At 39.6% G+C, this 23,248-nt stretch overlaps 2 protein-coding genes and 1 long non-coding RNA gene across 6 annotated transcripts in view; all 3 read left to right on the forward strand.

Moving 5' to 3' along the window:
- LOC110991203 (uncharacterized) overlaps positions 1-10,821 on the forward strand; it is a 44,554-nt gene extending 33,733 nt beyond the window's left edge. For both annotated transcript variants that reach the window (XM_087134270.1, XM_087134269.1), the window contains exons 25-34: positions 1,524-1,583; positions 2,257-2,382; positions 2,951-3,067; positions 3,890-4,010; positions 4,501-4,572; positions 4,893-4,961; positions 5,870-5,941; positions 6,294-6,365; positions 6,927-7,007; positions 7,232-10,821. In XM_087134270.1, coding sequence (XP_086990396.1) covers positions 1,524-1,583; positions 2,257-2,382; positions 2,951-3,067; positions 3,890-4,010; positions 4,501-4,572; positions 4,893-4,961; positions 5,870-5,941; positions 6,294-6,365; positions 6,927-7,007; positions 7,232-8,402 — 1,961 coding nt within the window. In that variant the 3' untranslated portion in view covers positions 8,403-10,821. The remainder of the gene's footprint in view (positions 1-1,523; positions 1,584-2,256; positions 2,383-2,950; positions 3,068-3,889; positions 4,011-4,500; positions 4,573-4,892; positions 4,962-5,869; positions 5,942-6,293; positions 6,366-6,926; positions 7,008-7,231) is intronic.
- Positions 10,822-11,282: 461 nt separating this feature from the next.
- LOC147799682 (uncharacterized) lies at positions 11,283-18,065 on the forward strand. Its single transcript, XR_015424687.1, has 5 exons — positions 11,283-11,495; positions 13,714-13,786; positions 14,029-14,100; positions 14,725-14,808; positions 15,062-18,065. It is a non-coding gene; the product is annotated as an uncharacterized LOC147799682 (long non-coding RNA).
- Positions 18,066-19,630: 1,565 nt separating this feature from the next.
- The window catches only part of als2 (alsin Rho guanine nucleotide exchange factor ALS2), a 41,204-nt gene continuing 37,586 nt past the window's right edge, over positions 19,631-23,248 (forward strand). For 2 of the 3 annotated variants that reach the window (XM_022223466.2, XM_087134117.1), the window contains exon 1: positions 19,631-20,085. In XM_022223466.2, coding sequence (XP_022079158.2) covers positions 20,072-20,085 — 14 coding nt within the window. In that variant the 5' untranslated portion in view covers positions 19,631-20,071. The remainder of the gene's footprint in view (positions 20,086-23,248) is intronic. The other variant, XM_022223467.2, reaches the window with a different exon arrangement.

The following is a 23,248-nucleotide window of genomic DNA, read 5'->3' on the forward strand; positions in this document are numbered from 1 at the left end:
ACACTAACGATGTAGTTTATACTACTCATGATGGAAAGGGGCCACATTAAGAAACGACGACAGGAAAAATTATGATTTTAAAATCTTTTAACAGAGCACTAAAAAAGTCCCACTTCAGTTAGAAACTAATAGCAAAAACGATTTAATAGGATTTTCTGTCGAAAAAAATGAACAATATTAAGTCAGAAAACCTGACAGAAAATGATCATTGAAGTTGCACCCCTGTACATTTTCAATGGCCCGCACACACTTCTTGCCGCCAAGGACATTTGTGCACGTGCGTGCATAATTATTAATTTATTAGTACAGAGGTCTATTGGAGTTCAGTTCATTTGTAGGTCTTATGAATAATTCTTTCATTTTGACTCGCCCACCTTCGGAAAAAAATCGCTGGCAGCAGACACAACAGGTTTTTTTGGGCTGATGTGGGTATGCACGTGCAGTACTAGGCATGCGTGTTAGTACTCAGCACACGCATAACCGCGGAAAATGACCGGATTGTTTGCTGCCACTAAGCGCCTCAAAGTCTCCCGTTGTGACCGCTTGGTGGTATTTAGTCTGGTTCCCTTCCCAAAGATTCCATGACGACTCTTGATAAAAAAAAATCTTAGGTCAGGCATCACCCACGGATGTAAATAGATATGACGCAAGGGTCCGGGGTCACAAGTTGAGAGCCTGGGTGTTTTTGAATTCATCAGTGGCAACATCTCAAAAATGAGGCTTTTCCCATATCCAATGGGCAATACTGCAAGTGTATTCCCACTTCGAGCATGTTTCAAACATAGAGCCTGCATTGTTCGAAGAAAGTTATATTTTGCATTTCGGCCAAGGCGACCTTCGATTTTAGTGTTTAAAGTCAAATATTGTAGGATCAACAGTCGCCATCAGGATACGGTAGTTTACGTTCAACAGCTATCCGGCCGGGAATAACCGAACAGAAACGGTCATGCCGAATATAGATGGGATGGCTTCGGAATATTTCGGCTATATCCGGAAACAGGAGGAATAGGCCTACCTCCTGTCTTGGTCATCGGGTCTGGTAACCAAACTAGGTGGTATTGGTAGACGTATTTTACACAACCACAGAGGGTAGGGCATAAAGGTAGCAAGGGATGTTTCCATGCTTTCAGTGGCGAGTACTTGTCCTCAGACGTAAGTGCTGTTATTCGTCGGTTAGAGATACATGTAATTGTACTGTTGGAATATACAGTAATTGGCGTAACTGCAGTGCATTTTGCGCAGACACTTTCTGATTTTTTTTCTGGGACGGGCACTTAATGGGTTCGATCACAGTTTAAACGCCGCTGGGGGGTGCTCCCCCCTCCTTAGCTAAACCATTGGGAAGAGTGATTTTTTTTTCTCCTTGTGTAGCCTAGAGTAAATCACATTTGTGTCTCCAGATTTCCTGACACAGTGTATTTTCTGGTTTAAGCGTGGCTTTTTCTTGCACCCCCAAACCACAGTGTTGGGGGACTTGCAGTCCACATTAATTCTCAGAAAGTCGATCCCTTTATCCTTTACAGAACCAGATTGGTGTAAAGAAGACGAATCGTCAGAAAGCGACTGTGAAGAATCACTAATAGGTAGAAATATTACGTGATCTTAAATGCTTGTAGGCGTAAGACTGCTAGATAACCAACGAAACGGATGATCACCGGTGGATTAGGTGGGCCCTCAGTGGATTGGGTCACTGTGTTAAGTAGGGATTGAGTGGAACACATTTGAGTAACAAATGATTCGGCATGTAATATTACATGTACTTTGAATTTCTTGAATTTTCAAAGACTGTTTGGTGAATTGCTTTTGTTTCCCACTGAAGAAGTAAAAACAAATTCAGGGTAAAAAGTTTCAGTGTATATAAAAATACGCAGATCCAATTTCTTGATGTGGAATTGTCGACATGCATGTTCACGTACGAAAACTGAGCTACTACTTCAAAGAAGCAAACATTAACCGACAGATCATATCGAAGGTTGGAGACGTTTCAACGAATTTATTAAGAAACTAAAATGTCGAAAAGTTTTTTAAAAATTAGAAAGGTTTATGAATTCTATTTGTGCCCATTGTAAAAAATACACAGTTAGATTCGATGCAGAGTTTCTCTTAAAAACAAATTGCAATATCATATCTCCATCTTTTCATCCAAGAACTGAGTGGAAGCGATTTTTTAAAATTTGGACAATGGGCGGATTTAATGCATGTTCGTCGCGAAATTAAAGACATGTGCAAGCGTTGCTTCTGGTTTTTTGTTTGCAGAAGTTGTATCTTGTAAACTGCTTAACGCTAGCCTTTTCGAATGCCGAGACGGGTCGTGTTTGATTCCGAGGGCAAGGTGTGATGGTTTTGTGGACTGCTCCAACTCGCGAGATGAACTCGGCTGCAGTAAGTTGAAATACTTTGACATCTGAAAGACTTGACTGATTAATAGGATTAGATGGGTGGTGATTGCAGTTGGGCGTTAATTTGTTTGTACCAATTAGCATTAATCGGCGTACGCTACTGATGTCAGTGCCTCTACGCAGGGTTTTTATAATTGCAAATGTCAAAAGTCAAGCCTTTGCGTATCGTTGAATATGCAACATTTTCGAGGGCCTTGTGAGTGGCAATTTATTATAGAATGGCAGGGACTTCTCCAAAAGTAGCGTCCCTCGTATGACAGTAAAGTACATGTGTCTCGATGACTGTAATTAAACTCAAAGGGTTGGAAAATGTCCACACAAGCGCTCAGGAAGAAAACCCAGTTTTTAATTGCTGCGGGAAGAGCAACAAATAAGTGTGGACTCGGTATGATTAAGTCTTCATTGCCAATGTCGTCTCTGTTCGGAAATTTGTGAGTATGTCAAGACAAATTACGCAAAGGCAAATAAGGGCCCGTGCATGGTGCTATGTTCAGAACATGAAGGAATGTATTTTGTTACTTTTCTTCTGTTTTTCCCTGTATTTCCCTCAGCCAATGTACACTGTCCTGGCTTTTACGCGTGCTATGCATCAGCTAAATGTATTGACTGGGAAGCAGTATGCGACGGAGTCACTGACTGTGACGACGGAGATGACGAGGAAAGATGTGGTAAGAGTCGCCGTCTTTAGACCGTGGGACATTACACTGATGGGGATGCCGAGGGCCTAAAATTATCAGTCAATTTTGGTTCTTCAGATGGGTACCTTGACCCAGCCTCTCCAGACCTCATATTAAAATGCAGAGTAAGGCAACAACGCTCTTCATACCGGTAATCGGGAGTAAGTTACTGCTTTTGCGCCTCGCTCGCATGCAGGTGGTATACACTGCTAGAGTATATTATCATCCACCAACAAGATGGTTTGTCGTGCCAAATGCGCGCGCTTCAAAATTAAAAACGCACCAATAAATCTGTGCAATTGCTGTAGTCGCGTATCATTTTTCATGGCTATATTTACAGATGATCAGTGCAACGTGATCGCCGGCACTTGTTCATAGTTGCTGGATTGTGCTAGTTAGTTGCTTGCAATGAAGTGTGTTAGTTGCTTGAAATGAAGCGTGCGTGAGGTAGAGGGGGACGTGGTTCCCTTTAGGGCCAACACCCGGCTGATCGGCCAACACTGCGTTGGTTGACGCACGTTGGAAAGCCCCGATGACCATTTGTATTTTTGCACTACCGAAAGCTTTACTACATCAGGAGAGTGTAGGCTGCTCCAAGTCGATCATCTGCCGTTTATTCACTTCGAATGATTGTGTAGGTATGAATCGTGGCCCGTGAATGCTTTCTGCTAGTCAACAGTGAACGGTACGGAGCCAGTAGTTGTACTCCGTTACTTTGAAGTGGTTGTCAGCCATTACTATACTGCCCACGATACAGTGTCTAGAAAAACTATACCTGTTTGTCCATTTGAGTATTTGCGCTTATCTTTGCAGATGAGAAGCGGTGTCCCAGTGGCTGTCAATGTAAATATGTCAACGATGATCTCCATGTTCGATGCCGAGAAGGCTGGACTCCGGATATAATCCACAGTATAGCCAAAAGGACACGAGCTCTGTAAGATTTATGGACTATTGGGAAAGGATTGAGGGGTTCATTGTTTTAAGTAAAACCAAGATTTTTGAAATTTAACCCCCACTCCCAGGGTGTGTCAAATATTATTAGTGGATTCGGAGCTTATGGGCTAAGGGAAGCAAAACGTGTCCACATTTTGCACTTGAAGAAACATGCAATAAAGGTATTGCACTTTGAAGAAAGAAACAATGGTGGACTGTTCATAAAAAGGGCATTGAGGTGAAACGTGTACATAGTCAAAGCGGGCATTTTCTTCCCTACTCTGAGTGATTTTTTTTTGTCTTGAACGTGTTAGTTACAAGTTAAGAATAGAAGAAGAAACAGAAAATAGTTACTTCTCCCCAAACTCTAAAGGTGCTCCCCACTGGGTATTTTGTTTTCTTAGAAAGGTCTAAAAAGTAGTCTGCGTCTTTTTGTATCCGAACATTACCTTGGTAGCAAAACGCATCTGTTTTTTTTGGCCTTCTCGCAGTGAACTTACTCACGGAGACATCCATACACTTCAACTGGGAGGTTTCAAGGGTCTTTCCTACCTCAAGGCATTGTGAGTAGACTTATTCCTTCTGTTTGCTTGCCCACCCAGATTGCAGTGTTCCTTGCTAACAGTTTACTTGTCATGCAGAGAAGAGCAATGAATTCGTTTTTGTTCTTCTCGCGACAATTTTACTCACATCCTTCAACTTGTGTTTGATTTCTAAACGGATGCAAATTGATAACATTGCTTCATATATACATGCATGTATCTACCAGTGTGCAAAAAATAAAAGATCATACACGGCAGAGATACACAAAGTTTTCCAGTTTTCTGTCAAAGAGTTTTCGAAGTAGTTCTTCTTCATCTCACATATTATGCTATCATTTCAGGTCCCTTTCAGGTAATCACATACAGCGGATTGAGGAAGGGGCTTTTTCCGGGCTGAACATCACCTTTTTGTAAGTGCTGAAAATTAAGACTGCTGAAGCTTCAGCAGACAAATATAAGTACCTGATCAGCTTCTTGCAATGTAGTTATTTTACTGCATCGGAAGCCATGTTTGTGTTTCAATTAACCTCAATCTTGCCTTGTTATTTTAAAAGGTGCTGTGGTACTTTGGGGGTTTTCATGCTACTAAAATCTTCCATATTCATGAGTAAAACTATGATGTCATCCAAGGGAGAAACAATCAATGCACTGATTTGAGCACCAAAAAACTGCAAGAATATTTGATATTTTGCTTTTTTCCAAAAAAAATTCCTTCTCCTCGGGTGAGTTATTGTTGTGAAGGTATATGGCTCTAAGCCAACGAGAAATCTTTTCTCAAAAATAGTTTTCGTTTGGCAAATTTAGGTTCACAATTTGAACAGAAAAACATAGACACCGAATGGTGGTTTCCCTACATTAGAGCAACAGTATAGAAAAGCTTTAAAATGTTTAAAACACTTAACCCCAAATGGATGTCAAAGTTTCCAACAAGTTTTCATTTATAAGAGAAGGTCGTGAAGATGTCCATAAAGTGTGTCAAAGAAATATTCGTGGAATGGACCCTTCAAGCAAAAAAACACAGTTGCAACACTGCAGGCTTAGCTAGTGGGGAACTTGCAACTTTTAACCAAGCTGGTAATTTGTTAAATGAAGAGATTTTAGTTGTGAAGATCATAATGGTTAAGTGTGCCACACATGCACATCTTAATGCATGCAACATAGGCTTGTGTACGCTCATGATGAAAAAGTAAAGATAACTATTTCAATGCTGCATCCATTGTTGTTAGAATTTCACCCATGTGTTATCCTTGTACTTGGCAAAGAAAGTAAATGTTGAAAACAGTATTTATTGAATATCCTGGCTCATGTGCATTTACAGAGAGATTTCCAACAACAACATCACATCCATTGAGTTACCTGTCTTCAAAGAATTGGGGCAACTAGAAACATTGTAAGTAGAATTTCCAGTACATTTTTGTGAGGTCATTATTTTTCTGGCGTGAAACAGCTCATTCAGAGTAATCGAACATCGAAGTGGGAACCCAGTAATCAACCGTAGCCACCTTGCTCTTCTTTACTTTATGAGGGGGTTATCGTCTTGCTCCATAATATGCAGCCCAAAGTGCAACTCCTACACGCACACAACTGATATTTCATCAAAGAACCACTTTGTTTTGTCAACAACCGCATGCGTTAAATTAATAATTGACTACCCAAGCTTCAGCAATGTTACACCCGACCCTAAGGAAATAAACTGAAAACTGTTGGTGAAGCAGAAAATGATAATACGTATCTCCCAACAGGTTGATAATAAATGTCTCCATCACGTCTATTTCGGAGGATGCTTTCGAAGGTCTATCGAATCTCCAAACACTGTAAGCTAACGGTATCATATAGAGTTCAATGTGTCTTAGCGATGAATCTTGACATGCATTTACAGGATTAAAATAGTGGCATCTGTGGGAAAGTAATTATAAAATCCAAAATATCAAACTTAATAACAAGACCTCTTGATGGGTTTGATTGCTTATTAGAGTAAGAAAAGTATCATGTGGCCGAGTTGCTGTGGAAAAACAAGATACATGTATTGAATATTGAAATAACCTGATTTATGTCATTTGGGACTGTAGGTCTTTCTGTACTCTTAGTGGTTTTCAGTGAAGTAAAGGGAACAGCTTGTAAATGTGATATCGACCGATTTTACTTTGAAGACTCCGAAAACAGTTTCCATTAAATTAATGAACTGGTCCGGTTCATTGCAAGGTGCATTCAAAAATAGAAATTCAGAACAGACTTGGTGGACCCAAAAAGATGAATCCAAGTTGTCCAACAGCCTCTGATAGGTTTATTTCCGAAGGAAAAAAAGGAATGAAGCAAAATATATTTACATAAGACAATGATTCCCAAGTTGTTTTCTTATATGTTCTTCTGTTCAGTGTGATTATTGCTCAACTGGACGGCAAGTTTATCGAGGTTCAGGAAGAAGCATTTAAGAATTTGGAGTCCCTCAGAATTGTGTGAGTAAATGCAAAGTTATTTTTTTCTTTCAGTGATACATTATAGAGTTGTAAGAAAATGATTCTTCCCCAACGATTCGCGATCTTAGATGTGTGTTTGCAGCATTTGTGCTCCAGTGCACTGTCGCGGTAGTATTTCTTAATGCAGTTGTTTTCTGATTGTTTGAATGAAAGCGTTTTCAACAGATTAAGACCATTTTGTTTGACTTCTCTTTTCCTGGTAGGTATGTCGATGACTACCGTTTATGTTGTGATTTTGCCGTGCTAGAACATTTCTCAGTCAATGAAGACTGCATTACTACCGAGTTGCAACCACCTCTAAACCTCTGCGGAAGTCTCTTGCAGACTAACCTGTTGCGTGTTGCAATGTGGGTATTGGGCTTGAGCGCCCTCTTGGGTAACGTAGTGGCCATCATTTGGAGGTTGAAAGGCACAGGTGATAGATGCAAGAAGACACATTCGTTTATGGTTATGAATCTGGCAGTTTCGGATTTCATGATGGGTGTATACATGGTGATGGTCGCAGCAGCCGATCTTTCTTATGGCGAGACTTACTTCCGTGTTGCCAGCCAGTGGCGGTCGAGTGTAGTGTGTAAGATAGCTGGGGTAATATCGGTCATGTCCAGTGAGGCGTCAGTGTTCTTTGTGACGCTCATCAGCATCGATTGTTTCTTGTGCATAGTGTTGCCATTCAGTCGCATTCACCTCCGGGAAAGGTCAACTAAAATAGTGGTAGGCCTGCTGTGGCTTGTGGCTATTTGCTTGAGCGTCGTTCCTACTTTCTCGGTCGGGCCCGATTCTGATTTGTATGGACTCTCTGACGTCTGTATAGGGCTGCCTCTCACTACCAAGTCGACGGGGCAAGACAACATCAAATCTGAAGACATCCCAAATCCTCTCGGAAGCCAGCAACTTACTCTCAGTGTTGGTACTGACAAGAAACCGGCCTGGATTTTGTCTGTGGTTGTGTTTCTTGGCGTCAATCTGGTCTGCTTCTTGGTTGTCCTTTCTTGTTACGTCGCCATTTTTGTCAGCGTCAGACGTACAAGTAAGATGGTCAGAAAGAGCTCCCACCGAAACCGCGAAATCAAAATGGCGGTCAAGATGGCGTTAATTGTGGGCACAGATTTCACCTGCTGGATGCCGGTGATAATCATGGGCATTCTCTCTCAGACAAACACGATTGAAATTGGGGCCGATATGTACGGATGGATTGTTGTATTTATCCTACCTATCAACTCCTCACTTAACCCGTACCTGTACACGATTTACACAGCTTGTATGCCGTCAAATACTGGCAACAGTAATTCTTACTTTCAAGACAAGTCCGACAAAAAGAACTCAAAGGCGCGCTCAGTTGAAACATTAGATATTTCAATGTCAGACTTGAAATGAAAAATAGTTGTCGTAAGGTAAACGCTTCTGAAAAAAAGGTACATAGATCGAGGGTTCAAATACAAAAGCACATAAAAGCAATTTTATAAAAGTGTTGAAAATCCACAAACAAACATACAATTTATACATTGTATTCTTTCTGCAAAATTTGAATCAGAATTGAAATTTTTAAGGTGTTTTGAAGATGTGATGAAATGGTCACTTCGTATTAATGATATATGCTAAAGGGACGGCCCTGTCTCATCAAAAATTGGACACCTGTTTTTTACACCGGAATCCGTAATATCCAATGCATGAGCGCAGTGGAAATTTACAACAATCGCAATGAAATTACTGAAATGTCGACTTTTTCTCGGGGCTAGAGGTACACATGTTGAGGCTGAAATAGGAATTATGTTGGCATTTATTTTATTAGTCATAAACGTTTTAACGTAGCGCGAAGTAAAAATGTTCAGTCCTGAAATTGGAATATCTGTTATAGCGTAATTGTTATATGCATATATGACAGATTTAAAAAAATTTTAAAATCAAATTTATTCTTTCCACGTTAGAAATATTATCTTCAAACGATGAGAAATCTTTCCAGACACCATCACATCACTTGAAATGTTGATTTAAAGCTTTGAACTTTGTTGTCTTAAACCTTTTGCATATTCTGAAAAATGATATACCTTAACAAAATCACAGTACTGCACTTTGATAATCGACACTGGCCTTATTTGTGACTAAGTGTAATTATAAAGGGCTTGCTGTAATGGTCCTGCTATTTAAATATACATATATACGTAGAAAAACCTATTTGAAAATTATTTCTTACAATAGACTAATGAAAAATTAACCATCGGTTGCAGAACTCATTCTTAATATAGGGTAATAAAACTTTTTTTCAACATTTTGCATGTAATTGTAACGGAACAAAGTGCTTCGCTAACGAGAAAAGTATCCTGTACAAGATTCCCTTATGTCATTTTAATCTTGTTCATAATAGGCTACTTGATATTTCACAAACTTCCCCTTTTTCCTGTCATAGTAAATATGATATAGAAAGTTCTAGCTGAGGGTGTTTCATGTGCCAATAGATTAACTGTAACATAATTCTTGCATTACGAAACGTCTACGTGTAATGAGTGTTTTGTCCACTTACGCTAAGAACAAGGTAGGCCTATATGTATATTGCACAGTTTTTTGGAGATTGTGGCATGTGATTCAAAAAGCAGATAGAGACAGTCATCTATCTATAAAGAACGTTTTAGGGTATTGTATAGGCTAACCATTGTAGTTACCCACCTTTTAATCTTTTAATTTCATCGATGAAAAGATCATGCAACACAGCTGTAAAACTGTGTATAATACACTGCAGAATGTTAGATTTCCTTGTCAAAGCGTCAAATAGAATTATAAGCTTAGCAATAACAGTTCGTTAATGATGTTTTAAAGTGTGTAACTGGAGCGCTGTATCTTATTGTGACTAACTGCAACATTGGAATACATCAAGTCTCAACAACGTTTTACCATTAGGATCCTCCCCCTACCAAAACCTCATTTGATACACTTTCAAAATGAATAGGCAAACAATGGAATGACAACCCCAAGGAAAATTTTTTAAATCACATTGGCCTAAACAATGAACAGCTATATCGGACGTTGTTTCCTACTTTCACGGATCAGGGATGTCCGAAGCAGTAAGATGATTGCAAAACGGCGGACACACCAGCAAAAGTGGAAATCACACAAACATTGCAGAACACATTATCTCGTCTAGTTTACGTTCACAGTAAAACATCTGTTTCTTTGCTATAATCATTAAAAATTTTCCCAGGGGGCCCTTGCCATCCCCTTCGCTACGCCCAATGGTTTAAAATGCTGTTAAGTGCACATTTGCGGGTCGACATTACCCAGAATGGTACAGTGTATGTATTTGGTGCCATCTGAGGAAAAGATATCATTTTTATAGCTGTTACAGATATTAAGTCCTCCCTTGTATTTGGAGTTCGTACTTTTAGAAGTTTCATATCCCTGGATAGAACAAATACTTTTTCCTCAGACAGTTTGCATAAAATTTATTAAAACATTTTTCCTCCTTTAAAAAATACATTGCAATGGAAGTAATCGATCAAAGTATTACAGCCGTTTTATTTCTGGTAATTCAATACAGAGCTTAAGAAAAGAAATAGATTGCTAAGATGTAACATAGGGGAATGTTTTCTGTTCTGTGCACAACGTGTTGGGCGGTAATTGTATTGAAGCCTTGTTTACGAAAGAACGAGTAGGCCTAGAAAAAAACGGTCAACTGGAGGCATTCCAGGCATTGCATTGCATTGCAATTGAAGGTATTCCATTCCAATCGGTAAAAAGGTGAGAAATAACTGGACACCCCTTTTCGCCATTAGGTGACAAAATAAAACTCTTGTATACCTTACACCCATGAGTTACGTCATCCGTACAACTTACAACCTGTATTTATGACTTAGATCCGTACGACCAATGCCAACTCGTACACACAGATGATCGGAAATGAGAGTTCATAATTGTATCTTAATCACGGTCTGAAAATTGAAGCTAGATGACGAGCGCAGTACAGGTGTTCTATGATCGGAGCACGGTTGCTGATTTACGGTTATACTCTGACTGATGGGCCGAACTTGTAATTACATATACCACCAAAATCCGTTGAGAATGAGTCGCGCAGAAATGTTTGGAGGTGAAGTCACGTGACAGCAGCCAGCTTAAATTTGTCTGTAGCCTTACCATTTAGCACTTGCTTTGCTTTGTGCGGCGTTGCTTTTCATTTGCGAGCTGTGTGGAGCTTGGTGTCACAGTGGAATCAGCGGCCGATACCTGTGCACTGACGAAAATCTTCTCTAATATTGGGTAAGAAAACGCACAACTTCCTCATAACCAAAGCAAATCGATATCAAACTCATTAACTGCTCATGCTGAAATTAATTTAGTGTCAGGTTCATTGTAACCACCGGTCTTTATTCTGTTTTGATTTCATGATGTGTAGTTTTCTCCACACACTTGTAAAGATGCCGACGCAAGGCATATGAAGCAAGACATGAGACGGAGAAGCCCTCCCCCTGCTTTGTGTTGGTCAGTGTTTCACTGCAATCTGAGGAATTCTTTTCAGACAAATGGGGGGATGTGTTAGGTAACAATAGTCAAACAATAGTGTGAAAAGCGATTGGACATGTTGGGGTACCCCTTGGTCTCGTTTCTTGCAGGATATAACGCAAGGTGTGTTACTTTTCCGGGTGTAGGTACCACTGCCGAATGGTTTTCTGCTATACTAGCTTATATTACTCAGTAAATATAGATCACAAGGAGTGACTTTTACCTTTGTATTTGTACAGACGTTCCACCTTGGAAGATGGGATGGGCGCTCTGATGCATTGATGCCAAAAAAACGATCGTTTGTTTAAAGGAAATATACAGACCAAAGATGACATGTGCACCTGTATTAATTAAAGCCCCGTTTTCATACATTATTTTACTTACTTTTTGTTCACTTGATGTGAATGTACGTGAAACACCGAAAATGCTAATGGGTCCTTCCTCTGGTTCCATTAAAAGCCCTTTTTGAATCCTATACAAATCTGATTTTCCAAGGAAAAAAAACGGTTTAACGGTGGATCATTCACAATCATCGAGCCAATTATTATGGAACAAGAATGTCATACAGAATGACTTGCAGTAAAAGACCGTCGGCATATACTTCTCCATTAGTCCTAAACTGAACACTTAGAATACGAAATAGATTTACTTTAAACAAAAGAGAAAATCACGCACAGGTAAAAGATCCTTCCTTTGTAAAAAAAAAAAAAAGACAACAGAGGTCACACCAAAGACTGGTAATCGTTTAGTTTTGAATGGTCGTAAACAAAGTGGAAAGACGGAAATGAAACTGAACGATAAAGCGAAAAAAAATGTACACTGACGAAAACGAATTTTATTTGCTTAATTTGTTCTATACGTGGACAGAATGTATTTGGGAAATTAACGTGGTATTGCTAAGCCACCAAATTTCAAGACCAGATTTCTTCTTTGTTTAGTAGAGAAATCTGTGCAATGAACTTTGTCTTCCATGGATGACATCACAGCAACATCGTTCTCAGTTGGCCAGGAAAGCGTAGCTAATTCTAAGTGTTTAAACAAGAGCACATTTTACTATATTTTACCAGATGGGAGTGTGAAACAACTAGTGAGATTCTGAAGAAGAGTATGAAGTGGCTGAAAATTTTGTTCAAGAAAAAATTCATTGTGGCTGCCCTTTAATAACTGTGAACCCAGAATTTACTTTCTGAAAACATTTCTGAGAGAAGCATTGATGCTTACTTATTGCTATGCACATAAACAACAGTGAATTAGCCGTACAGAGGAAAAAGAGGCCGAAAGCGCGCGAAGTTTCCTTCGGCGCGGAGCAACCCGAGCTTTGATTGATTGCTTGTCTGGCAGCCACCAAGGGCATGTTTCGTTACGTGCCTTGAGGGCTGTTGGGAAAGTTCCACTGATTTGTGAACTTAACAGTTGGAATTTATATTTTTCTGCACTAAATTTCTTCTCTTTGGTGTGTTATTATTCTTTGAGTACATGCCTGCAAGTCAACGAGAAACCTTTTCTCAAAATGGCTTCAAATAAAGTTTGGGTTCACAATGTAAACAGAAAAAACATGGAAAGTGATTAGTGTCTTTCCTGATTTACAGCACGGTAATATCGCCCTCAGGTGTCCAGAAATGTTTTGATAAATGTTTGAAATCTTAGTCCCATAATGACGTCGGCATTTTCATACAATGGAAGATTGTATGAAGATGCACAAAAAGTATGTTTAAGAGAAATCTTCATGGCATGGACACTTAAAGCTAAAGGAAATGACATTTCCAACAGTGCAGGCTTAGCAAGTGTAGAACTTTCAGCAACAATATTTACCAAGTTGGTTGATTTGTTAAACGAAGAGATTTTAATTTTCGGGGTCATGAGATCGTTTGCCACCCGTGTCTAGGGGCAAGTATCGATTTATGACTGTAGGGTTCGTCAGTGTCTTTTGAATAACGGCGTTCTTATTTCGAAGACCTTTTTCTTCATTTGTATGCATAATGTCATTTCATGATCACTACTCTGGCATCAATGAAGATGGGAAACAACTCGTTAAAATATTTATCATTTACGAAGTTTTAATCGCTCAGCTAAATACTGAATATAACCACCATTTATTAACCACCATGCAGCCAAACTTCCGTCTCTCTTATCCCCGTCATCATACCGTTGGTGAATGTAATAATAATTCAATGTCTAATTTGATGTGCATTTACAGAGAGATTTCTAACAACAGCATCACATCCATTGATTTACCTGTCTTCAAGGAATTGGGGGCAACTCAAAACATTGTAAGTAACACTTCAAGTACATTTTTAAAAGGACATTATATTATTGCAATGGTCTGTTTCTGGCATGATACCGGGAAAATGCGTGCAAGTTCCTACCAGTTCCTCCATTGCTGTTCTAAATTCAGAATAATTGTACTGAAGCGAGGAAACCTGAGAAGAACAAGGGGATAAATTGACAGTTGTTATGAGAAACATTATATTTTGTGATTATACCTGCAGCTATTACTCGTATCCCCCAACAGGTTGATGATAAATCTTTCCATGATATCTATTTCGGAGGATGCTTTCGTAGGTCTAACAGATCTCCAAACACTGTAAGCAAAAACATATTTCAGAGTTCATTTTTACATAAAACTATGATTCTCAACATGCTTTTGCGAGATTAAAACAGGGCAATTTTAAAATCCAAAGTATAAATTGAAGTTTATTAGAGAAATGTTCTTCGACAAGATACGTTAATGGATTCCATCGCTAAATTGGAAGTAGTAATTTGTAGTCTTCGGCTACATGTTGCAGTACGAATCAAGAAGTTTCGCTTGAGCTGAAAAGTGTTTGACTTTTGCGAAATCGTCGAGCGAATATTTTGATCTGACGTCACAAATTCACGTTTGTGTTTGCTTTCGCAAAATCCAATAATGTGCTTGTGGTGGACAGATTTTCAGTAAAAGTTGAGTGAAAGAATTCTAGGAATGAAATCTCATGATTTTGCTTCGTATACTCTGAAGATATCCTGAAGTTAACTAATAGTCCTGATTGAAAATATGGTTTTCCCCCATTATTAGGCGTATTCGAGAATTTCAAATTGATGAATTAGTGACTCAAAATTATCATACACTTCTGAAAGTTTTATTTCCCAAACAAAAGGCGAAACAAAGCAAAATACACTATTATTGTCAAATGACAATTTTCAAATTGTTTTCTCATGCTCTTATCTTCAGTGTAGTCATCGCTCAATTGGAAAATGACAAATTTGTCAAGGTTGAAGAAGGAGCATACAACACTTTGGTTTCTCTCAGAACTGTGTGAGTAAAATGTTTCAGCCTCCATAAGAGTGAGCGCGTACAGTCCTCGAATTGTAAAAGTATTTCTTTTCTCAAGATTCTCGGCCTCTGATACGTTTTCAGGACATCATAATTATTATCTGTTCCTTCATCTTTTTTTATATAGCCCACGACCCACATGCAATGTTTCTTCAGTAGTTTCCTCGCGGTTGTTAGAATGTAAGCGTTTTCAGCACTTCAGACCATTTTATTTCACTTCTGCTTTTCTCGGTAGGTATGTCGATGACTACCGTTTATGTTGTGATTTTGTCGTGCTGGCACATTTCTCGGTGGAAAAGGGATGCATTACACGAGTTACAACCTCCTCTAAACCTCTGCGGAAGTCTCTTGCAGACTAACCTGTTGCGTGTTGCAATGTGGGTATTGGGCTTGAGCGCCCTCTTGGGTAATGTAGTGGCCATCATTTGGAGGTTGAAAGGCACAGGTGATAGATGCAAGAAGACTCATTCGTTTATGGTTATGAATCTGGCAGTTTCGGATTTCATGATGGGTGTATACATGGTGATGGTCGCAGCAGCCGATCTTTCTTATGGCGAGACTTACTTCCGTGTTGCCAGCCAGTGGCGGTCGAGTGTAGTGTGTAAGATAGCTGGGGTAATATCGGTTGTTGTTGTAGCTGACTTTATGAAAAAATACCAGGCGGTTGTACACAGTATTCTTTAATAATAAATATTTTCTCACATAACTATAAATAGATTTAAAATAGCAACTTGAACAGTTTAAAAGAGTCCGCAATGCCATTTTCATCTTTAACATATGGGGTCCTGTGCTTGGTAAATGAGACAGCAAGCATAATCATTATACCGATATCTTATACTAGCTTATTTTTGATAATATCAGTTTACACAGCTTGAATGCCGCCAAAGTACTACTAGGAACTCTCGTGAAATGTATCAAATAAAGAGCTCAAAGAGACATTCAGTTTAAGAACTGGATATTCGACCGCCCGACCTAAAATTGCATTGCCATTATTCAACCTTTCTGTAAAATGTTCTTGAACATCAGAAAGATTTGCCGCACAGCACTGTACGTGGAGGATGCATCTGACAGCATCGTCCCAAGTCCATAATGGTTTTCCTCACTTGTGAAAACTTTCACAAGAAAAGCAATCAGTGTTCCACCCTTTAATTTAAAAAGGTCTACATGATTTTGTCACGATGTGTGAACGCTACCGGTATCCCATTTGTAAGTGACTTCGTCACGAAGGCGGACACGCCACGATTTCCAGGCTACCATTGGACGATCGCTGCAGTTGCTCGTTAACTTCCTGTTCTACGGTTCAAAGGAAACAACGATCAATACATCTAACTCTATGTCCAGTGCATGTGTAGTGAGCGTGGTTTAAACTGAAGTGACGTCATACTTATGAACCGGATATACTGCAGTTTCCTTTCCTTCATGTGTACATTTTCTTGCGTATTTTAAGTATTTTTCGGGAAGAAGGAGGGGTAAGAAAAAACAAGTATGTTTTACACACTTGTGAAAATGATGCAAGGAATGCATAACGTCTCATACAATTACATTTACAAAGCTTTTTGAAGTGTAAGACTTTACTGCCTTACTTTTGGCGCTTTGGGAAAATTCTTGGTTTCATTACCAGAAATACTTAATAATAATACTTGAAATATGACAAACTCGCCTTTTTTCGTGACACAGTTAATATCATTAAAAAGTTCCAGCTGGGGGGTGTTTCACATGCCAGTATAGATTTATTGTAAAAAATATTCTTTCATAACTTTCAATGGATAGTGCCCATGTAAATAGTGCTTGGTTACTTACACTAATAAACAACGTCTTGTAGAGTTTTCTCCAGATTGGTGCATGTGATTTAAAAAACAGATAGAGACGGTCGCCTATCAACATTTACGAGTAAAGAGCGTTGTAGGGTATTATATAACCATTTTAATCTTTTGACTGTATTTATGAAGAGTTATTCAACACAGTTAAAATTTACTTGTGTTTAATCAAAATGTAGAAATTTAATGACACTCTCCCTGGACCTTCTTCACGGATGCTGAAATCGAAATCCTTTAGATGCAGTTTATTGATTTGTAATTTCTGTATTTATATCCAAGAAACATACTCTCTCCGTAAGTGTGCATGTAAACTAAGATTTTTCGGAATCTCTTAAACTATGGCTTTTCTTTTCTTTTTCTTTTTTGGTCACCTTTTTAAAGTAATGTTTTGCTTTAATGTTTCATTCTTGTTTTCTCATTCTTTATGGACATGTAACCACTTTGCCCCTTTGTGTGATTAAATTTGACTTCGCTGTTATTCATTCTTTTCATACAAATCCAAACAGAAACAAAATATGAATTAGTAAATAAGTAAACAAACGTTTCTTTTCATGAGATATTTTCATAAATTAGCCCCCACCCCCAAAAAGAATTAAAATATTTAACGCTCAATGAATAAAATTGCGCGAATCTCACACATGCTTGCCGATTCACGAAATTGAACGCCAAAACACATACCGCGGGCGTGCCTTGGGAAAATTTGTTTTTTGTGTGTGCTTTCCAAATAGAATGCTGACCCTTCACTTTTTGAATAACAACATTGCATGCTCAAGTTAGAAGGAAGCCAAATGATCTTTAAATGGTGATCTAGATCTTCACTCTATTTTGGGCTAATTTCAATGAAACTGTGGCTAATTCGTGTGCGAAGATGATAAATTCGGCCGGGAAAACCTATAATTTCTCGTATTGTGTTCAAATACTTTCCGACTCGAATCAACTCGAGTTACGTACTTGACTTGCCTCGAGTGACGGTGACTCGACTGACTTGAGTCACAACGTTACCTGACTTGGCTCGAATCGAGCCACTAAAATTTGTGACTCGTTGCACTACACAAGAGGCCATGGGATGTGTTGAGGGGACGCTGGTCGGTTCAATGTCAAACGCAGAGATAAAGTGGTCCCTCGAAGTGCCGAGTCCGTACTCTGTTGCACGGGTGTTCGTTTTACCCCAAATTTCCCGGCCTAGGGGTGCACCACTACAAATAAATTCCCATAGACAGCAGTGATAAATCCCCATACTTCACAAATATTTTAAAAATACTCACAACTCTCACAGGTGTTCAGGCTGGACAGAAAAATGATGTTCCACATGTCCTCTTTCATTTTCCTTTCAATTTTCGGGGGGTTGACCAATGAATTTTTGAGAAATTTTCACCAGAAGCAGACCACCCCTAAAAGGTAGAAAATGTCCCTCTCCAGAAAAGTAGCCATTTTGAAAAACCCTCCCTCGGCAAAATGGCTCAAATAGTGCCACTTTCAAACTCGATTGCATAAATTGCTCAGAATTGGAAGCCCCGAGTCCGGCACACAGGTCCAGTCTCATATTTCTTCAATTCCTCAGTTCCATGGCTCTCAGGACCCTCTAATATATAATATTTTGAGTGTATAACTTTTATTAATGAGCTTGGCGGACATATTTCTGGCCTAATTACGAGGGTGCACCCCTAGGCCCCTTTGTGACCCCCATTGTGGCGCACTGAGACAACCTCATTTCAGTGCTCACTTGTCAGTCACATGACATATGCTGGGCATAACCGGCAGCTCGTTTTATATATCGCCCTCTCGAGTTTTGGGCAGGTCGGGAAGAACATGTAAGGGTGCAGGCCACTCATTCAAGTGAGAATTTCTGGCCAGCTCATTAGCATTAAAAGTGCCCCCCCCCCCAGTATCTTTTGAACAAGGAAATCTTTGGCCCCCAAAATGGTGAGATTGTGTAAATCCTTGCCAGGATCAACTCCCTGGGTCTTTGAGCTTTCATATAAGGGCAGAATGGCTAAAAAATACGGTTGAAAAATGGTCCTAAGTGCCTGAGAAAGTTGAGGGTTGCCACTTGAAAAATGGATGCAATCAGACTTCCGGAAGAATCACTTTTTGGGGGGTGATTTTCTTTTGTGGGAATAATTAAAAATTGAAAAGAAATTGAAAGATTAGTGACCAGACAAGAATTTCATTTGTTTTTCAGAAAACAAATTGATATTCATTGCGATGCAGGGCTGCTCACGTAATGCCGGCGTCTTTTATAATAGTTTTTTTTTAACCAGGGGGGAGGCAAAACTCTGCAGCAGAACTCTATTTAAAGGGGTCAATTCCGAGGTGTTTTCAAGCAAATAGGTGATTTTCTCCTGTTTAGCTTTCATATCTGTTAAAAAAGTTTTCAAGGGGAGAGCACTTCCTAGTAATTTAGTCTATGTGCTCAGTTGCAAGTGGATGGAATACTGAGAACGGGCGAGACTCGGACTACCGCGGTGACGCCATGTGCAGAGCAGGGTAACACTGTTGGTAAATTGCTCCCCTAGACAAACTGTGTCATTTTTTTAATGAAGTAAAGGAAATGAAATCGTTAGCATTTTAGAAATGCTACTATCACAGATAATTCCATTGGGTTGATGAGAATGGACAAGAAAAGAAATTACTTTTTCCCCGGGTAAGGACCTGGACCGGGGCATTATTTTAATTAATGTGTCGGTGGTCCCCGTCGTCACGCAACGAAGCTCTCAAACAATTCGCGCCGTTTACCAGTTGCTTATCGACATGGGAGCCATTTTTGAAAATTGGCTTCTATACACCTCGAACTCTGTTTAGCTTTCCTGACTATTTTCCAACATTTTCCTTTACAAAAAGAAAACGAAACCCCCTTACCTTGCAGTATACAATTTAAGAGTACATGTGCATTCTAGATGAACAGTGGGCTGCACAGATTCCGAGTATCTCGACTTCGTGAGCAAAATGATCTCTGAATTCTTTTGGCGCGCCACAGCTGGTGATGAAACCGAGGTTTAAATAATATCAAAAGAAATGTTGGATCTCGCGCCGGCCGCCGACAGGACAGCTGTTCAGTCAGAATTTCTTTTCTCTCCGGTGTCAAAGATTGCATTGAGAATCGCGTAAATTTTCAGCTTTAGAATAGATTTGATTTCGCATGCTTCGCTATGTCATTTGTCACTATAGCTGGCATATTTTGGTGGCACTGAAATTGTTTGACATTGTTTGCGCCTGAAATGCACGAAGTGTGTTTATCTGTATACGTGGTATAGGCCTAGAGTACTCGAGTCTGCGCGTACGTCAGTTTACGATGTACATGTACATGTAGGCCTAGGCTACCTCATGCTGAGTTGATTACACGCTCCTGGACTCGCAGAGACGTCTTCAACACCAGTGTTTACAGCAGCTGGAGGCCCTACATGTTCTTTGCATGAACTGACTGAATCATGGAAGGAAATGTGTAAGTACATGTAAATGCTTGGACGTGTTGGACATGTCTGACATGTTGAACGAATTCCATGATCTAACGCAAGGCTGTATCCATGGTCCCAAGGTAATACTAGTGCCAATAACAATATTAATTTGTCACCATGACCAATGACCACTATCACTGAATACTTGCAGAACTCCTCTGTGTGACTGACAGTCTGAGGCTTTTGACCATGGGTTTTTGAATGCAGCCATGTAGTCCCACCAATGTGGCACGGACTCTCACTCCCGCTCCATCCTTAGCCACACATCTGTTGAACATTACTTCTCTTGACCCCTCATCGTCTCGACGGCAGTTCCATGTGTAGACATATCTAATACACGGACTGAGCGATAAGATACCACATGTACCAATGGGCTCTTCCAAAACTTTGGCAGCAGTTTAGATGTCTTGACATAGAACAGCCGTCGAGACGATGAGGGGTCAAGTGACGTAATATTCAACGACCTTATTTTAAAGATGGCAACTGTGAGAGCAAGCCCTTGAGATTAAATGGGTGAAGGCAAAAAGACTGGAAAATACCAGAACAACGTGAGTGAAATCATTCAATAAATGGCGCTAAGAAAGCGGAGAGGCTAAGGATCGTATCTGCCTGCAAAAGAAATTGCGCCCACGATGATAAGTGTTTGCGCCGAAATTTTTCGGTACGCTGACACGAAATTGCGTATACGGATGTGTGGCTGAGGATGGAGCGGAAGTGAGAGTCTGTGCCACACTAGTAGGGCTAGCAGCCATTATGTCAAATCAGGGTACATGTACATTTTCTTCCCCCCAAAAATTCCACTTACATGTACATGTAGTTGTCAATCGAATCTTCCCTAAAAAAGCAGTAAAAACATATGCATCTCTATTTAACTTCATTGACCCATGGGTTCAGGACCAGGAGACCATGGAGGAAGGACACAGAAGGAGTTGCAACCATCTTAAGAATGGTTCAAACAAAACACAAAATATTGTCAACAACGTGGCTATCTATTCTCAAAATATATGTAACTCCTGCAGAAGGCGTTCGTTAAGGGCAGTAACTGCACATATGTACATTTAGGTCATATGGCATAACACAAGCAACTGCGCAAGCATTACATGTACAGTATGATATATTTGATGTTACAAGATCTTACCAAGGACCAACAGCTGCATGGATATTCCATCTCCTATACTTCAGTACACAGAAATCTTAAGAATACAGATAATCAGCCAAAGACTTGCGACGACGATCACAGGGTATAAAGGGGTTACGTGGTTGTGAAATACATGTAGATGGAACAAGCCAGAAAGCGCTAATTGGACAGATGTTATTTGCCTGGGCAATTCAAACTCCTGTGTCCTTCCTCCATGATGAGACCAACTTTTTCTTGTACGACTATTTCTTGCAAAAAAGTGAGTTTTTACCACTCTCTCATTCTCCTGACAAAAGCAATGCAAACACATTGCACATTACACATTGCGCATGCGTTGGATTGATGGTTGACTGCAACCTCGACTGCATACGCTGCATGCGCATTCCCTCAGTAAGATTGCGATGTGTAGACTTTGTTTTCCATTCATCAGGGGAATGAGAGAGTGGTGAATAAAAGCTCCAATTTTTTCAAGAAATAGCCACACAGTCCTGAACACATAGGCCATTGGAGTTAAATACCGGTAGATATGTACAGGTGCATACGTTTTGACAGCTTTTTGAATTTTGAGGGAAGATTTGATTGAGAAAGTGGATTTTTGTTGAAGATCAATCATATTGGTTCATGTACCGGTAATTCACGGTTTCCATTTTTATGAAATAAGTGTATAACAAACAGTTCAGTTGGTAAAAACTAAAAAAAGATTGCTACTGACGTCAAAAGCACGAGTTGAAGTCCGTCATATCAGGTAAACTGAAAACGACAGTCCTCAGGAGCATCCAATAAAGCCTGTTTTGATGCCGTCACACTACAGCTCTGCAGTTATACAACTTTCATTATTTTGGGGCTAACACACCCGCTCACGTAAAAGCTGTGCTTGCATGCACTTGCATGTAACTGTGAATTTAAAGAGGGCGGACAGTGAAAGCCACTTTGGGTTTTTCCATCAACAGTGTTTGTCAACACTGGATTGTACCAGTATGATAAAATTGAGCCATCCCAACTCTCTAGTGTAAGGTCCTAATGAATATTAGGCAGATGGTCATGGTCATTTGCCTAGAATGACATCTAACTTACACATGTACATGTACTTCACCCGTTTTTCTCTGTTCTGCCCCAAGGTCAAGAAAGCCTTGGGAAACAAGAGCTGTATTTTGACATCATCAGATCAATAGATTTGTTTGCCACCCTCATCGGTGCGTTTTTTACCCTAAGCATTCTCACAGTGGAACTGAACTCCCAAAATGACGATTTTATTTATAAATATGAGGAAAAGCTGCCATGTTAGTCATGACATGGTTAACAATTACCAATTCCCTGTTCAGTAACCATTTTACATACCGGTGCATGTACATGTACTAATGTATGTCAAAGTAATGTGATTGATCTTTAATCATGTTAATATGTAACTTTACCCCAATTTGACATAACAGGGCTGCGTTCAAAAACCCATACTCGGTGGTGTTACAAACTCATTTATTAGGTCAAATGCATCTAATGTAACTTGGAGTTCTGCAAGTAACATGCCATACTGTATGGAACCTACATGTACATATATGATGGCTCATTGCATATTTTGAAAGATTTTACTTTAATACCCCACCAGAATTGGTCAGGAACACCAAAATCTTTGAAAATAAGTATCCAGTTGTGTTCAGAATTATATAAATGCTTGGCACAATCTGTCATTTTCAGATTCATTTCAGTAAAACATGTGCAAAATTGGACAGAATGTACATGTAGGCCCAGGCCTACGCGCAAACACTTTTGACATGGTTGAGTTGCTACAGTATGTGACCATACAGTGCCAAGAACATCTAACACAGAAAACCAGAACTTTCTTCCCCTACATGTATATATTTTGAACACAACAGGGTAGCTATTTTAGAAGATTTTTTTGTTCCAAACTGATTTTGGTGGGGGATGTTAATATAAAATCTTTTCACGCAAAGTGTGAGCATGTTGAGTGTAATAAACTTTGTAAACGTGGTACCAGTATGTACATGTACTTGTAC

This window comes from Acanthaster planci, linkage group LG03 (genome assembly GCF_054643075.1).
Source record: "Acanthaster planci isolate LZ-2023a linkage group LG03, COTS_SCS, whole genome shotgun sequence".
Taxonomy (NCBI): Eukaryota; Metazoa; Echinodermata; class Asteroidea; order Valvatida; family Acanthasteridae; genus Acanthaster; species Acanthaster planci.